Below are 18,285 nucleotides of genomic sequence, written 5' to 3' on the forward strand. Positions count from 1 at the left end.
GTAAATTTTAATTAACACATTTAAATCTTATTTTCTACCTAAAATGTTTCTATAATTACTTTGAATACCTCTGAACTTTCTTTTGTATAGTATTAATAACAGTAGTAGTTGGTTTACTAACCACATTTTCAACAAATGTCAGTTTACAACTTACTTTCTCAGGATGTAGGACTTAACTTTACATGCAAAGCCAGAGAGTAAGTGGAATACACAAATAAATTACAAATGTTATTGTTACATAATCATTTAATTGTGATTTTAAATAATCCTGCAAAATATTTTCAGAAACGTACAAGTTTGGTATGTCAGTTAAAACTGTATTAGATTGAACTTCCATAAGGATAAACACCACTACACTAAAACAATATTCTACATATATGAGTACAGCTTATAAAATGTAAGATTTTGGAGAAGCATAATCACAAATTTTGGGAGTCAAATTTTTCTAGGAAAGTTTTCACAAAAGTGGTATTCTTCTATAAGTAAAGAACAAAGATCATTTAACAAACTTCTAAACAATTTATTAGCAGCAGTAAGACTAGTACTCTTGCTACTGTATCAAAAATACAAGTTCTACAACACTGTATCTCAAACTTAAAATCTGAAATGTACTAGTTTCACAATCACATCCCACTTTGTTGTTATTACTTTTAAGTACAATTTGAAGTGTAACCAACATCAATAGGAAAAATTTTCATTCATTAGAAGCAAAGGAACATAATGAATTAAAACTAATACACTACTACTGTAAACAGTCCAATGAAGCTATAGTCTAAATCTAGGTGTTCTCTCCTATAGTTATCTACAGTTTTGTACAAACAATTTAATAGAGGTAACTTTCTCTTTTAAGCTGTTCCATTCATAAAATGTAGACTATGAATTTTCATATTTTCACTAACACCAATTAAAATTATTTAATGCAATGTAAGGTTGAAAATACAGTATCGTTCTATACAACCCATCAGATGAGCATAAATAAACCTGTTTGATTTAAAAAAAACAAAAAAATCCTTCATTACTAGTAAACTTTCAAAACAATTACATAGTGACAATGGTAAGGGTTTTTATAAAAATTGTCCAGACTCTAGCATTCTGGACCATATAGAAATGCACCTAACATTCAAGAACCCACTGTCATTAGAGTTGTTCAGAAAGTATTAACCCTCCTTTTTATTAATAACAAGAAAATACTATGGTATTTTTCAATTCAGATTTCCCAACAGGCAATCCTGCTAATAACTTTTAACAAGATATGACTTTAGGTGAAAACTTTCAGATTTCAAGTTGAGTGCATAACCACCTGCCCCCTTTTCAAGTACGTTCGTAACTGTAAACTTATCAAACATACGAATTGAGATAGTTTATAGAGTTTTTGTTTTCGCAAATCTACACTAAGGGTTAATTTTAACCTGATAGTCAACAACAATAACCGTCCACTTTTGGTATATTCTTCGCTGTCCGCAACCGATGGGAGCCATAAATCTTCGTATTTACAGCCTCATATGCTAACTATTAGGCCAGAGTCAGAATAATATATTTACAGTGACTAATTTTATTGGTGAATACCCTTTTGGATATTGTACAGGATTGAAAATAGTTCTGTTTATTGTTTTACATCACCTTGATGTTTAAATGATAGTTCGTCTGTTTATTTAAAATAAAAAGAAACCAAAAATAAAATTCCAAAGCACTTTAGATGTAGAAGTACTACATATTTTTATTTTATTTTTTGAAACGTTTGGGAGAAGAAATCGATCACAAATAAATAATGCACAATCCAGTTACTAGTTTTAAAACTTTAGACTTCAGTGAAATAAGAGGCAATTTAATAATGGGGAGGGGCAAGATTTATTTAACCTAACGAAGCGACGAAATGTGCGCCTGAAGCGCACCTGTTACTGCTTGGATCCAGAGCTCGCCTTAGAGCCCTGGGAGTTATTTATTAAATATTATGCATTCTCCTGCCTTCCTAATCTTAATACATTTTTGCAAGGAAAGATTGAACCTCGGAGGTGCCTACTTCCATGTACCCCGCCACTAAACTTGATTTCGAAAAATGTTTATAGCTATGTTCATTTCTTTACTAAATCTTAATGGACATTTCATGAATTCATTTTGAACTTTCTAATTCTGCAGTTTTAAAATTTCGTGCATCAACGATTAAGTTTCGGTAATACGTAAATTATCATCTACACTGAGAACTGAGTAATTGCTACGGAAAATATTTCTGGTATTGTCGACAGTCGCTATTATTTGAGGAATTTCGCTCATTTGCTTTTCAATATCTTAGCAATTGAAACACGTAATTTGTCACCACGTTTACAAATTCTTCAACCATTTTTCAGCAAAGGCGAAGAAATTCGTGTGCTTGGACGCACGAGATATCTGGCAAGGCTATAGTTTTCATTTTCTCAATGGCGAACGCACGAATGTGAGTACATGCTTGTATAATCAAAGTTTCCCGATAAAGTTAAATGGTGTCACGTTGTTCGACATGGTTAAAGATACGCTGATCAAAAACTGTGATTGCTGAAAATAAAACAATAAAGGAATATTTTTAAAACGAGAATTATCCAGATTAATTCAGAATGTTGCCATTCTGGCATTTACCACGTTCATGATGCTTACAATAAAGTTCGAAGGGCAAGAAGCCCTTTCCGAAAGTCCTCCAATCCACGGGCGGTAGCAATGCTATCAGGTCTATACGGTTGTCGCGTGGGTGAGTCGGAGTGTCGAATGTACCGTTCTGTAGAAGAGTGAGCAATAGAAGTGCTTATACGTGTTCCAGACAACACAGTTAGTCGATAAGATTACGTTCATATTGAAGAAAATTGTGAATTTTTAACATTTGTATTAGACTCTAGATTTGTCAAAAAAAAAGGGGGGGCAGAAGAAAGTATGGAGATTCAACAATGTTTCTCGCGATGTACCTGAGCACGTGTGCCACGTTTGGTCTCGCATACTTTTAAGAGGTTTTTTTTGTTTGTTTTTGTTTTTTGAATTTCGCGCAAAGCTACAAGAGGGCTATCTGCGCTAGCTGTCCCTAATTTAGCAATGTAAGACAAAAGGGAAGGCAGCTAGTTAACCTCATCCACTGCCAACGCTTGGGCTACTATTTTACCAACGAATAGTGAGATTGACCGTCACTTTAGAACGCCCCATGACTGAAAAGGTGAGCACGTTTTGTGTGACGGGAATTTGAACCCACAACCCTCAGATTACGAGTCGACTGGCTTAACCAGCTGGCCATACCGAGCCTAGAGGTTTTGTTTTGAATTTCGCGCAAAACTACACTAGAACTATCTGCACTAGTCGTCCCTAATTTAGCAGTGTAAGACTACAGAAAAGGCAGCTTGTCATCACCATCCACCCATACATGACGAGGATCTAGGTGTAGGTTACAGAGTTGTACCTGGCGTCGTTTTTGTGGTCCTTGTTCTTCTAAGAATCCAACGGCACAACGCTTACAACAATATTCACAATCCTTCTTAAAAGTTAATCTGAGGGTCGCGGGTTCGAAACCGCGTCACGCCAAACATGTTCGTTTTTTTTAGCCGTGGGGACGTTATAATATGACGGTTAATCCTACTATTCTATGGAAAAATAGTAGTCCAAGTAGCTTTGGGCAAAATTCAAAAAATAAACAATCTTGCTGATCAGCAGTTCAAATAATCATTTAATTAAAAAATCATAAGTGAAAGTTGGTGGCATTCTGGGCTTACAAGAGATGGTATACAGTAAAATGTCTCCAGAATGCTATGTTGAAACCAGCCGATTATTACATCGTCGGTATATTTTGTTAGTTGAAAATTTATTACAAATCTTTCTCAGCTATAAAGCCAAATTTAGAAGTGATATGTTTGTCTGATGTCTCACGTTAATCGTTCGATCTCTTTGTCTTGTAATAAAATCTTGGCAGTGTGTTTGTGTTTTTCATATAGCAAAGCTATCTGCTCTGTCCATCGAGGGGAATCGAACCCTTCTTTTTAACGTTGTAAATCTGTAGACTTACTGCTGTCCCAGCGAGTGATGAATCTCAGCAAACCAGTCGAAATTCTCAATACACAGCTTTGTCAAACTGAAGTTATTAAAGTTCTAGAGAAAGTTAATGTTGGATTCAACTGTTAATGACGACCAGTGATTTTGGTAGAAAAGAAAAGGTAGTTCAAGATATATAAAAAAAAACCTTATAAGTAAATGTTAGCTGATTAAACCTTCAGCTCAATTTGTAGAGTATACTTGTCTAATGTGCGAGACGACAAGGATTTGATATTGAAATATTTTGACAGGACTTTACATGAGAAATTAATGTATATGGAAATATGTATGTGCAGAGTCTGACCGACCTTTATTCACACGCAAAACAGGTGTTCTGTTTTGTCAAACTGCTTCAGTTATATTTCTCTTGATGTGTATGTCGTAATAAATATTATTAAAAATTTAATGGTCTGCAAACATTAAAATCTAGTTAATTTTCTCATATGCTTCAATGATGCTCCTTTAATATATTTGAACTATGAACAGCCACTTAGATCAGATGAAGTATACATCCAACCAAAATGCAGTGTTAGACTGTCAGCTGTTTTTCCATCTCAATTTTAGAGATCTGATAACGACACATTTTCGACAAACAAGTGAAGAGAGTGCCTTCGTATAAGACAGCTTTAAGAGCTGGAAAAAGTGTACAGGTGATTCATATAAGAATAACTTAAAACTTAACCACAATAAATCAGAGTGACACGTTGACTGTAAAGGCAGATATGCTGCATACAAAAAGTAAAACGGCGAAAAAATACAGTATCACATCTAATACATAAACAGCATAAAGAAACGATGAGTACAATTCGTTAATACATCAAAACTGTAGCGGATACGGTCAGACTAACAGTGGTCCGAAACACTGCACAAAGGAGACATTGAGAGACAAATTATGAGGTTAATGAAGTCAATCTCATAACAGTATTGGATCTATTGCAAAAAAATATTCAGAAATGCTGCGATCCAAGCTGGCAGAAGAACAAGCTAATGCGAAGTATAATCATCACACATTACAAAATGCGTTACTTGAAATTATATCAGATATCATTTTAGATGAAACAAGGAAAAAAGTAGCAAATGCAAACCTATTCTCCATTTTGGTAGATGAATTCAAAGATTTGTCTAGAAGGGAGCAATTTTTAGTTGTTATAAGATATTTCTTCGAATGAGTAATCCATTAAGGATTTACTGGTTTCATGACAGCAGAAAGTTCAAATGCACATGTCCAGGCGGAGCTAGTATAAAGTGTAATTGATATACGAAATTTGACAACTCAGTGCATGTTGATGTCAGTGCAATGAGTGACAAGTGTAGTTGTGTTTAGTAAAGAATAAAAGAGATCATGCTAGAGGCTTTATATGTACATTGACTTGCCCATAAGCTGAACTTGGTCATTGTGAATGTTGTCAAATCAGTCATTTTTGCAAATGATTTTTTACTCAACATTGGAAACGAGCTATGTCTTTCTCAGTAGTTCATACGCACATGACAAGTGAATCAAATACCAAAAATACGTGTCCGGCTGACAAATGAGATGAGCCTAAAATTTTACTTTAACACTCCTTGGATAGCCAGATCAGAGCGACTAAAGAATAGAGAGTCATCTGTACAAAGAAGGTTTGTGATAATCCTGTTGGTGGTGGGTTTTTGCATGTTACGGTAAAGCTCTATCACATGTAAAGATAGGTGGAAACATCAAGGCTAGTGGAGAACAAAACTGTGCACATAGAGCTCAATGCAAGTTGAGAAAAGCTATTATGTGAAAGAGATAAGTATCCATTAAAATGCATTTTCAGTGTAGGAAACTTTTAATTTTCAGCATATTTGTAATGAGCTTAGTTATTATTTATATTTTACATATAAAATATTTGCAGTATTCATTATATTATTTTACAAGAACATAAGAAGACAAACAAACATGGTAATAAAGTCCACTCAAGCATATAAAGCATTAAATTAAAATCTAAAGCATCACTTTTCTCTTTTGTATTTATATAACCAGATTTTGCAACAAGTTAATAGTACTTGCAACGGTATCAGCCAAATTATTCCAAAAGGTAAAATCTGTAAAGCAATATTTTCAAGGACTGTTTGCATATAATAAGCTTAAAATAAAACTTTATTACTTTTAATGTTGAAGTTTTTACATTTTGTATATATACATTTCATACTTTTGCTGTTAATATATGTTTTAATATTTTCCAAGTTTATTCTTTTAGTTCAGTTTATTAGAGAAGAATGAGTTTCTGTTTTTAATATTTTTAGAAAAAGCACAGATATTAGTGGTTTCATCTCAATTGACAGTTAGATTTTTCTCAAAATAATTTTGAAATTTTAATTTTCTTATAGTGAAAAGAAAGTCTTCCTTAAGGGATTAAGAAGGTATGGTCTTGGAAATTTGGTGATGTTTGAGAAAGTTGTAAAAACTGGGAATTAAACAGAGATTAAGTAAGTTTGTGTGCATTATGTTGTAAAGCAAAGCTGTATTTAAAATGTTTGTCTCAAAATATTAAAAAATTGCTTTTATGAAAATGTAGGTTTCTCTGTAATTTACGCATGTATCCTCATAAACATGCCAAATGCAAATGGTTCAAATTAGACCTTATACAAATGAACACACCTTTTTCATGAGAGTAGTACTGAAGTCAATGAAATAATACATATTATAACATTGTGTTTATACTTGTGTAATGCTTTAAACATTTAAATTGAAATAATAGTATGTGGTGTTTTAATGACTATCTTTCTATTGAAACATGGAAGAATGTTCAAAAAATATTACAAAACTTACCTCCTCTGCGACTTGCAACTGTTCCATGACTGCTAGGGTTTCTTTGCTTGTCTAAACATTGGTCTGATTTTTTATCACTTGCTCTAGTCCTTTGTATTCCACTCAATTGCTTTTAGCAATATCGATCTTGTGACACTTTCCAACTTTGTCAGTGTGTCTTCTGTCTTTGTACTGTATCTGTCTTGTTAAGATAATGTTATAACTTTTCTCTACAAAGAGCTGCTGTTGGGTTTCCTAGTATTATGATCATTCAGAGATACTTTGAATGTTACGTGTTTTCTAGTTTATTTTCATAATTTTTTTTTCCTATTGACAAGCTAACTTGTGAATTCTAGGATTATTATATTTGGCATAGAGCCAAATCAGGTCTCTCCATCCCATATCTGGTGTTGTACAATAATCAGAGTGGGAGGAGTCATTCTCAGTTGAGGCTGTTACATATCTTACTTGTAGTGAAATGGAAACATATATCAGACAAATGTTTTGGGTATTTTCCTGGTTGCTTTTGCTGTACTTTACTTGATGGCTGAAAGATCTGGGAGCAAATATTTAATTCACTCCATTCACAGATTTTGTAACTCATGCTGGAAAGTTTACTTCTCAGTTATGCCAAGGAGCAGTTATGCTTTACCTGACATGTCACAACTTCATGATTTAACCTACCCCCTGCCAGGTGTAAGTATTTTCCAACTCTCAAATAATACATCTACTCCTTGAATTTCAGAGTTTAAAGTGGAGTGTGTGATAAATCTGTTTAAATTGATATATCCTGATGGGACAGGGTAAGTCTAAAAGACTTGCAACCCTCAAATCATTTATCTTTTTTCTCTTACCTTTATAGGTGCTCTATTCTACACCTCAGTAACCTACTCAGTGGCATGTGGATGCCCAACAAGGTATACTAAAATATAAATTTGCATCCTGCAGCCAATCAAGTCTGTAATGCTCACTGTTGAGATGGGATGTTCCAAAAGACCACTAGAGGTTGTTCTCATGGTATCTTATTTGTTAAACAAAACCCAGTTCAAACCATACCTGCTCATGGACTGTCATGAGCAAACTAGTGTTGGAATAACTGCCCATTTTTCTGGTTTTAGTTTAATAAACCAGGACTGGAAGCCTTTTAAAAGTAAGGTTGCATGCTAAATTATTGCATTGTCTTAAGGTGTTTTGTTCCTCCAACCTCCCAGTGCATTTTACTCCCCTATTATTTAGTAGGGTATGGGAGTTCTTGCCATTTGCTAGTTTTTAGTTGCTGGGGTCATGGATCAGAGACTTCCTCCTGAGTGTAACCAGTTTTACTCAGTGGAAAGTAGAGCAGTGGTGTTCTGTTGGTGTGAATGGTGTAGATCCGTCTAATGCAGAGTGGATGAGAAATACCTGATACTGTCTGGTTTTGGACTGTAGATAACCCATGTATGGTTTTTATCACTTTAGTCATACTGCACCATCTTGCACGTCCATTTCCATTACTTGGGTTTTGGATTGTGCATAATTTTCCCTGAACTTAGAGAAGCATATCTTTATTTTGAGTAGAGAATATCCTTGTACATAAGGGATGCAGTCTGTCATGGGTGTGCCCCTACATGTTTCCATTGTAGAGGGTGTCACAGTTCATGAGTTCCCTTTGGGTACATTCCAAAGAGGATGCTTGTTTAGATAACTTTTGCACCTCTCCTTCCACCTTTTCATTGTTTATTGTTATTATATGAGTAAGGGTAAGATATTATATAATCAGTTAACATTTTCCAACACTGAAAATATATTTCTAATAGATATTCTCTGTGCTTCCATCCTCCCTTCTTTCTGTGCACCTCTACTTGCCTAGTCTCAGTGCATAGAGAAGGAAAAGATATTATCTCAGTAGAGGTAAGTACCTATCAGAAATGTATTTTTGGTGTTGGAACATGCCAATTTCACTCGTACTGTAAATAATTTTATAGAAATGTTTATTTTCAAGTTACCGTTTTATGTCTGATTTCAAATGTAAGAATATTTTAAAACCCAGCACATACATGTAAGAAAAATTTCTTTTCAAGAGAATATTCTATACTAGGAAATAACTTGCTAAATAAAAGTACAAATGTTGCTATTTGATCATATAAATTTTTCCCAAATGTTTAAAAATGTTATGTGTATAGTCTATTATTGCATCACATTATCATTTATTAAAACTGTGATATTTCATTTCTTATGTAGTTGTATTTCAGTTTGAATTCTAGAAATGTAAATTAATTGTAACCAGTGCATAACAATATCTGAAATTAATAGAACCTTGATATAGTAAATTAACTGTCTAGTAAATAACAAAACTGGGAGGCCTGTACAAAGTTGGCGTGTTAGCTTTGAGTAGTTTAAAAAAGAGTCAGTTTGTATTTGCTTGCTATGATTATATTTTGTAAATTTTTCTTGATCATTTTCTCAGATTTATTGACTTAGTGTCTTATGTTTTCAGTCTTGTAATATTATCAGCATTTTAACCAACATACCTGTCTGTTTCAAAAGTGTTTGACTTAGAAGGTCAGTGGCTTCATCATTGTACAAAAGGAAAAACATCCGAGTAAAATTAAAAAAATCGTATAGTAATATCTCGACCAGACTACGTCTACTATAACCATTGCTGGTGAGGTCCTTTTCCAAGTAATATGATTCTTCAAGCTGGCTAACACACTAGTGTTTGAAATACTGTTTTTATTAACAAACTACTTTACAAGAACTGTTACAGTGTGAACTTGATTAGGTTAGGGAAGTGTAACTTTTCATCAGTTTTATTTTTCACAAAACTCCAGAATTGATGGAAATTAGATCCTATGTTCAGAAATGGAAAATGCGAGCTGTGAGGGAAAAAATAAAATGAATGATCAATCACAAATTGAAGGAAAACAAGCTCCAATAGAATCCTGGGGAGATATTGTGAAAAAAGAATGTTCATATTTTCTTCCGTAACGATGATTACTCCAAGATCATAGCAGAAGTAAGTTCCTTGAGTATTGAAGCAATACAGTATGGTTACAAAGAAAATCTTGCATTTAAAGTGATTATATTTTAGAAATCATGTTTCACCAGAAGCAAGTTAAAAGTTGTAAGTTCAATCACATAGACCTGAAAGCCTTTATGAGTTTCAATTCAAATTCTTAACAAATGTGACAAAAAATTTCTGAACATCTTTGGCGGGAGAAATTTCTGGAGATTGAAGACTGTTTTATATCTTTCTTATCTCACTTGTTATCTGAATTTTTTCTTTCAATGATAGAACTTGTAAGAATCTCATGATAGTTCCTTTGTCAAAGTTTTGGTTCCATGATGGGAGTTTTAAAATTTACCTGTCCTTGATTCATTCATCTTTCATTTTGTTGTTTTGGAATGATTTATAGCTTTTAGCTCTCTCTTTATGGTCTGTCTTTACCTCTCTGTCTTCACACACACAAACTGTTAACTAATCTTCCACATAGCATTGATTGCCTTAATTATGGGGTTGATTAGCAGGTTTTTGCTCAGTATGTGGTTTACACTGAATTTCACCAACACTTAGCTGGAAGAGTTTGTTTATGATTCTAAGTTTCATCTTTTATGTTTTCAGTCTTTTGTTAATCTGTGTCTTTTGTATAGACATTCTGTAACTTTGTAGATAACCTCTTTTCCTCTATCTCCTTTGGGTTCTGAATCTTTTCAACAATACCAGTGTCCAGAAAAGTGTTTATATACTTATGGAGTTGGCGTTATCTTCATAAATTTGTCTTTCTGCATAACAAAGAACTCTTACCCTTTTTCACACTGTTGTGTAAATTCCTACACATGCTATAAGTCTAGAATAAAGCTCTCACTTCACTGTGTGTCAGTGAGTAGTATGCTGGTATGTGATTTAATTACCATTAGACTATAGCCGTCCACTAATAGGAAGGCAAGATGCACAGTAATCCTCATGAGCTCTGACTCTTGAACACTAACTCGTTTTTTATGATTCGTGTTTTACATGATATTTTTGATTTTCAGAAACAACAAAAAATGTTTAATTGATCGGTTAGAACTTTTATTTAAATTATCTTAAATTTTTCTTTTAACCCTCTTCCTTCAGGTAGGTAAAAGTACATGACCTTTTAGACTTACATTCACAATTTAACTTTATTAACATTATATACAAATAATCTTGGCATGAAAACATAGTCAGTGAATCAAATTTTAATATCTTGTAAATATTAAGTTCTTGTTTATATAACAAAATATTTACAAAAGCCTTAATTTTCCCTGGTATGAAAATTGACATTATTCTCCAAGTATTCCCTCTTTTTTAATTATTTGCTACAACTCTTGAGAAGTACAAAGTTGCACATATATTTCTCATTATAATCCAGATATTACTAAGGTAAAGTCTATTTTTTATAGCCTTTAATCTTATTTGCATATGGAGCCATAAGATACAAAACCAGACATAGTTCCCATGCACACCTACTGCATTCTCTCTTTTACAAATTTCCAGTAGCTCTCTCCTGCTGATATTTTATACCGAATTATTATAATCAATGGAAAGCCAAAAAAGTGATGTATTATATTGTTTACTGTACAGAGCATTGTGTGTTTCAAGCTCTTTTCCATCAAGATAGTTCTGCAAACTTTGGAATACATGATAATCGGATGGGACAAGGTCTGGAGAATAAGTAGGATGTGGAAGTTTTTTTTCAGTCTAGCTCTTCAATCTTTGCAGATGTGATCCTTGTTGTATGGGGCCATGTATTATCCTGGTATAACACAACACCTTTACGACTGATTACAGCAATATTCAGTGTAACATTCAAGTGCTATAACTGTTGACAACAGAAGTCTGATGTAATCATTACATTGAGTGGCAGCAACTCAAAGTGGATGGATCCCACCAAATGCTTAACAAGACTTTCCTATGGTGTAGGCCCATTTTCTTCAGTGCTTAACATTCTTATAAAATAATCATTTTTCATCTCCAGGCACTAACCTTTCCAAAAAAGGTGAGTTACATTCATGAGATTGCAGATAAGTGCAAATGTCCACTCTTGTTCTAAGGTTGGCTTTTGTCAAATCATGGGGGACCCATTTTTTAAGCTTTGACATCTTTCCAAGCTGTTGCAGATGATAGTAAACTGTTGAATGGGTTGAATTAAACTTCCGTGCTAGTTCTTCAACTATTACAGCACAGTCTTTATCAAGTGCAGCCTGCAGCGAGTTATCATTAAACTCAACAGGACAAACTGAACTTTTGAAACCATCTTCAACATTTTATTTCATTGAGACTCCACCATAAGCATCTTGCATGTTTCTTGTAGTTTCTGCTGTACTATTGCCTTTTTTACACTCGTAAAGCATTATATTACTTTTCTTTCCTTTTTAGTGCTTTTTTGGGGTATTTTTTAAATGATGCAGTTTGTATTGATGCTGCTCTTCATCTGTTCTACCTTTAGTAAATTACCTTTTGGACCAGAGGACTACAACAGGTTTTTTTCATTACATATGGCCTTGTTGGTCCCTTCATCTACTGTTCTTTGTTCTTTTGTTACTGTATGGTTTGTCTTCTTTGAGGGTTAGCCATTTCAGGTCCTTGAGATGAGTTGTTTCTGAAGCAACCCCTTGGCTCCAGTTTTGTAGGAGCTTTGTTCTCCAACTCTTTTTCTGATGAATCGCCTTTTCTATGCCTGTTCAGTTCCTCAGGACTTTCTCAGAGGTTTTGCTAAACTTTTACTCTCCCTCTCACCTGTGTAAAAATCCTTGAGACAATTCCTCATCCCCACCATGAGGTTGTACTTTCATCCTTTTATTATTCCCACAAAGTTGGAAAATTGTTGGCCAAACATCATCCTATCTTATTTGATTCAGTTTTGGTTTTTCCTGTTTCTGATGGGCAGTTTCTCACTCTACAGATACTATTCCTTGTGATGGATGACCAATCCTGGTTTTCAGACATTTCCTCCACATCATGATTTTGCTTCATTTGGTTTATCTTCTGTGGGTGAAATATTTAGTTTTCAGTTCCTCCCTTCTGTGTTGGTTCCATCCTCTCCTTTATTCATTGTCTCATTCCAATTGCCTATATTCACTCATCATCGTGGCTCTAATTTGAATTGTTTACGTTTCTGCATTGTTTTTTTTCATAATGACCTCATTCAAACATTATGTATTATTAAGATCATAGAACACACTAAGTGTCCAGTGTTTGCTCAAAAGAAATATTTGCTGAAAATTCACAGAAAGTGGAGAGAAGTACTAAAAGTATTAAGCTCTTCTGTTGAGGCTTTGTGCATATCATTCATTGATTTCTATGGGTGCACGCACGCACACACATATATATTATAAATATATATTCCAGGCTATTCAACATTTGACAAAAATATGAAGGACAGCACTAGGTGTGTGTCTGCTGTCTTTAGTCATGGTAATCCGTGGTACTGTCTCTCAGTGTGACATCTAATTGCAGATGTATGTGCCTGTTAACAATGATTCATGTATCCCTCCTGTGTTTTCCCCCATGCAAGTTCCATTTCCCTCAAATTCTTCTAGTGGAGTTGGGGAAGTCGACATAGAGTTCCTCATTAAATGGAATACCAATATTCCAATACTAAGTGGACACATCCTTTGCTTGGAAAGTAGGATTGGGGTGTTACCTGATATTGTACTTCAGGTATCTGCTGTTTTATGAAGTAAGTTGATTATAACAAGATGGATAAGTCATGGGTTTACTTTAGAACGTGGGTCTGTATGCTTTTTCTGTTTAATTTTTTGTAATATCTCATGTAGGTATTCCTCTAATATGGAATGACCTGACATATAGGTCTAGCAACTCTAAACACTTATGTCCAGCTATCTTTCTGTGAGATTATACATGCTTGAATAATCTGCCATCTCATCAGCTTGTGACATATGCACTCACCAAAAGATTCTTATTCACAATCTTTTCCCCTATAACTTCAGCTGCACAAAAAACATTCTCTGCTTGAAATGGATGTGGTTTCTCACTGAGTGCTGCCTCCCATGATTACTTGCACGGAGAGCTATGGTCTTATGATGATTACATTAAAGACTGGTGCAGTATATGTTGATGCACGTAAGGGGATGGGAACTTTGTTCAAGGCTTCTGGCATTTGCAGGAACATGCATGATAGTACACATGAGGTAATAGCTCTTTGTAGTAAAAAAAAACTGTTAGCTTTAGGATCAGCAATCTTTTTGATATCTCATTTTAAAATCACTCTTCCAAAGATTTATTCTGTTTCAATTGAATATCAGGATTTCATGTTTTTTTTAATTGAACTGAGTGAGATGTTATAGTATTCACAAAAACTTTGTTGTGATATATTTCAAAAAGTATAGTTGAACTTGATCTCATTGCCTTTGTTTGCTACAGTTTTGCTATTGTTTTGGCTGTTATCACATCATGCTAGTCTAAACAGGTATTTAGGTCATCCCATGTTCCGTGCCTTAGGGGCAACATTGCACATTTTTGATACTTTACTGGTTTAAAGTTCTAAGTCCATCTTCTGTAGCAGTGGGTACTGTGAGTCTTTCTTGGAAAAAAACTTGTTTCTCTGAACCTGCCTATTTTATCTTCATTCTCAAGTAATGGGTAAGATAAGATCAGTTAATTCCACTGTCCAAATCTTATTGCCTCATGCTGACTTGCTCCTTAATGATTTTCATTCTTCTTGCCTGTCCCAAAGAAATCCTGTTCCATTACTTTTGATAAATCTTCTGTAATGGCTAGCTGTTATATACAGAATTTGAAGTTTTATTTTTTTCATGTTTCATATACCATTTTCATGATTATGGTTTGTTTTGTTTCAGTTGCAGTCTTCATGTCTTTGTGTTCACTGTTTTTTCTTGCTGTTTTATGTGTTTTTCATACATCTTTCTTTGGTACCAAGATGTCATCATTGGATGTAAGCCTGGTATTAATTTGCCTGTCTTTGTTTGAACCTTGTGCATCTTGTTTCCATTCTTCCTCTGAAGATATGTTGTATTTTGTTACTAACTTCAAGATTAAGATGATTTGACATTTTTCAAATTTTTTTCATACTCTTATTTTTTCTTTTAGAAAGGTTCTGTACAGACACCTTAGTCTTTCTACCAGAGATTTGGGCTGAGATAGTCACAGCTGTTTTTCTTATATTATGTTACCTAGCCTGACTGACCTCAATTCTTCTTTTTTTGTTTTATGCCTTTTTCTTTTTGTAGTTTTCTTAACTCACCAATAAGGCTGTCTGTTTCTGGTGTGAAAAATGTAATATTTCCAAGGAGATCAACATTAGTTTTTATATTTTGCAATGGCTCATGTTCCACAGGTCTTGCTTTATTCATTCCATTGAATTTGTTTGTGCACCTCATATGTCTTGTTTATCAAGGTGTTTCTGACCACCTTAATTGGATTTCAGGTTATATAACATATTTAACATTTGGCTATCTGTGTAAGGTCTCATGGACTCTGCATCTTGTTCTTTACATCATTTAGTATTTTTATTGTTCTTCAGATGGAATCTCTCTTGGGAGTTTTGTATTTCCTACCTAGTATCCTTTATTAACTTTTTACAGGGTTTCTGAAATTCTGAATAATTTTGACTACATATACAGCACGGAACAAGAAAGGTAGAATAATTAAGTACAGTCTCTTTTTATCCATTAAGAACCTTTATTTATATTCATTCATCCAGTCGAAAGTCTCTTATTTTCTCTAGTGTATGTTTTTTTCGTACGCAACCCCCAGTTATTTCTGTAGCACTTTAAAATCACCCAGTTTACAAATCAAGAGGTGTGTACAGTTTTGAAATTATTTAATTATTTATATAATGAGATAACAAGATTAAAGTATGTCCTTTTATAACATATGTCTGAGTTGTTCCCCCAAGAATATACAACTGCATTATTGATATATCTTCCTCTAACCTATTTTATGTCACTACCATTGTTGGCTTCACAGGTTTAACATAACATTACTCCTAACAAAATTACTCCTTTGATTAAATTAAATGATTTCATGAATGTGTGTTCTTTAGAGCCTGTCTTTTTATTTGCACTAATTTTTATTCCTCAAATCTGCAAATTTTCTTGTTCTGAATTGTACTTCAGCTTCATTTGGTGATATATTTCTTGTAGTCTAATTTATTATGTTCCTGTGTTGTAGCTTTTGGTTTTATACTTTTCAGTTTCTTTTTATGTTTATTTGTTCCCATCTACTTTAACATTGTGAGTATTCTAAATCTAAAAACTTCAAATGTTGGGTCTATTTAATTCAAATTTTACATCTTTATAATTCAAACAACTTTCAAGTAGATACTACTCTCAAAACCCTTCTGTTGAACATCCCCACAAATGAATTGTCATCATAACTACAAGCTTAAGTAAATATTCTGTTTATGTGTGTGTGTGTGTGTGTGTGTGTACTAACCATGCACTGCTTTCTAAAAGCTTGCCAAATTTCATAAAGATACACATATCACATTAAAAGTTAGAGTATGGATACTTTCATATTGGTTATATGGTTAGTCAGAATTACCAAACCTATATCAAGAGAGTTAGTTAAATTGTAATGTCCCACCACAATTATTTATGTATTATGAATCAGTTTTCATAAAGAAAATCCTTACTCATCTTTAGTTAAGTTACAGCAACAGCAACAAATATTGCATTGTAATAACTTGAGTTTTGCGAAAATTAATTTTTTCCACAGTTACATTAAAATGAATATCTTTAAATGATTTTTATAACTAATGTGTAATTCAAATATATTCATCTTTCATAGTTTTGATATAACTTTTTCCCACCAGCCATAATGCAAAATGGCTGGTGCTTTGATCTTATTATCATTACATTTCTCTTTCAATTTATCAAAACTTTTACAACAGTTTCAGTTAAAGTTCATGTTATCCATGTGTGTTTTAAAGATAAACAGCTTACGATTATATTGTGTATTTCTTTTATATTCTGTAGGTGCTTAAAGCTGCAAAAACTGAGGAACATCATGAAACACCAAAAAAAGACAGTGAACCAGACTTTCGGAGACTGTACAGTTACTTAGTGAATCTGTTGGAGAGTAATATCCCTCCTGACTTACCACCTGCAGAGAGTGAAGTTATAATTATACTTCTTAAAGATCTTGCTCAAGTGGTAAAATATCCTCTTTCACAGGAAGAAAAAGAATTCCTGAGAAGTAAGTTATGTAGTAAATTAGAAAATATAAATGTTGTATAACGAGTTAATGATTTTGGTTTTTTTCAAATCCTGATTTGCAAAAAATGAAAATGCCTTGTTAAAAGAAATTCTTTTAATCTTGTGCTTGTGGAGTTGGACAGTTAGATTGAACTGTTAATGTGTAATTTTATGCATGTAATAATTGCAAATATACTTTGGGCATCTTCATAAAATTATGTAAGTTATTAGTAAACATTACAAATATGGTGTACACAGAAAATCCAAACTTAGTTATAGAATATTTTTCTAAAAATTTGTCTGTAATGCTACCAATTCAGAGTGATTCAGGCATTAACTAGTCTTGTGTGCAAACTGAATTTCATGTTAACTGTTTTGAAATGGGTCATGGGTCAAAGGCCATGTCATTGTTTTTGTTGACCAACATTCAAAATTTTATTGAACTACTATTTTATGAATTTATCTCCTTAAGTTTAGTATCAAACTGTACATTATAATTCAGATTTTCATATTAAATATTATTTAATTTCTTAATTAAAAATTAAACATTAAAGTTCAATTTTTGTGTTTTATGTGGTATGTTGAAAACAGCACTGGTTCAAGTTAGATGTTTGTGATATCAAAATACAAAGTCTGTAGTCTTGTATGAATTAGGAATTCAAATTACCAATATTAAAAAGCTAGAATATAAAATAAAGACCTTTTATCTTTTCTCTTTGCTGAGAAAACTCAATATCTAGTGAATCAAACACGGTGGCCCCCACTCCCCTCTTTCCATATTTGGAAATAGTCCCTAAAATACACTTACTTCTATATGTGAATTGAATAATCAATTAAACACTAAAAATATTTTAGTGATTTTCTCAACAATTTTCAAATGTAATGGCGTCCTCTCTTTTTCTCTAAATTTAATGTGACTATTTTACCAAATACTAATCTACTAAAATGCAGCCAATGTTACTCTGGCCACCAAATGTCGACTTTAAACTACTTTTCCCATGTTATTCCAAACAATGTATTCATATACATACATAAATATTACATATAAGGGGATGGACAGAAAAAAGTGACTCCCTTTGAAAATGTTAATTTGTTGTATTTTTTTAGATAACCATTGGACATTTCCCCCACTGCTTACCCCATTTGCTAGGGACATTTCGGGCACGGCTTACCCCATTTGCTAGGGACATTTCGGGCACGGCTTACCCCATTTGCTAGGGACATTTCGGGCACTGCTTACCCCATTTGCTAGGGAAATTTCCCCTAGTGCTTACCCCATTGCTAGGGACATTTAC

General features: G+C 33.5%; 1 protein-coding gene across 4 annotated transcripts; it reads left to right on the forward strand.

Moving 5' to 3' along the window:
- The first annotated feature begins 5,147 nt into the window (after window positions 1-5,147).
- Window positions 5,148-17,826, forward strand: LOC143242546 (uncharacterized). 4 transcript variants are annotated; one of them, XR_013022900.1, is made up of 4 exons: window positions 5,148-5,655; window positions 6,388-6,486; window positions 9,619-9,803; window positions 16,772-17,806. XR_013022900.1 is itself a non-coding variant. In XM_076485961.1 (2 exons), exons 1-2 carry the CDS (start codon window positions 7,352-7,354, stop codon window positions 17,030-17,032), a joined length of 414 nt encoding a protein of 137 aa, XP_076342076.1. In that variant the 5' UTR covers window positions 7,256-7,351; the 3' UTR covers window positions 17,033-17,800. The 4 variants fall into 4 exon arrangements, 1 of the variants encoding a protein (XP_076342076.1); XR_013022899.1 differs by lacking the exon at window positions 9,619-9,803 and having other exon boundaries at window positions 5,182-5,655; window positions 16,772-17,010; XR_013022898.1 differs by lacking the exons at window positions 5,148-5,655; window positions 9,619-9,803 and having other exon boundaries at window positions 6,283-6,486; window positions 16,772-17,826.
- The last annotated feature ends 459 nt before the right edge of the window (window positions 17,827-18,285 follow it).

The sequence above is a fragment of the Tachypleus tridentatus genome, unplaced genomic scaffold (assembly GCF_004210375.1).
Source record: "Tachypleus tridentatus isolate NWPU-2018 unplaced genomic scaffold, ASM421037v1 Hic_cluster_2, whole genome shotgun sequence".
NCBI classification, from domain to species: domain Eukaryota; kingdom Metazoa; phylum Arthropoda; class Merostomata; order Xiphosura; family Limulidae; genus Tachypleus; species Tachypleus tridentatus.

Excerpts from the sequence above, each read along its gene's own strand:
- LOC143242546 (XM_076485961.1), top strand. The coding sequence starts at position 7,352 with ATGGCTGAAAGATCTGGGAGCAAATATTTAATTCACTCCATTCACAGA. Across the intron at positions 7,505-16,771 it reads TAACCTACCCCCTGCCAGGT|GTGCTTAAAGCTGCAAAAAC; the intron begins GTAAGTATTTTC and ends TATATTCTGTAG.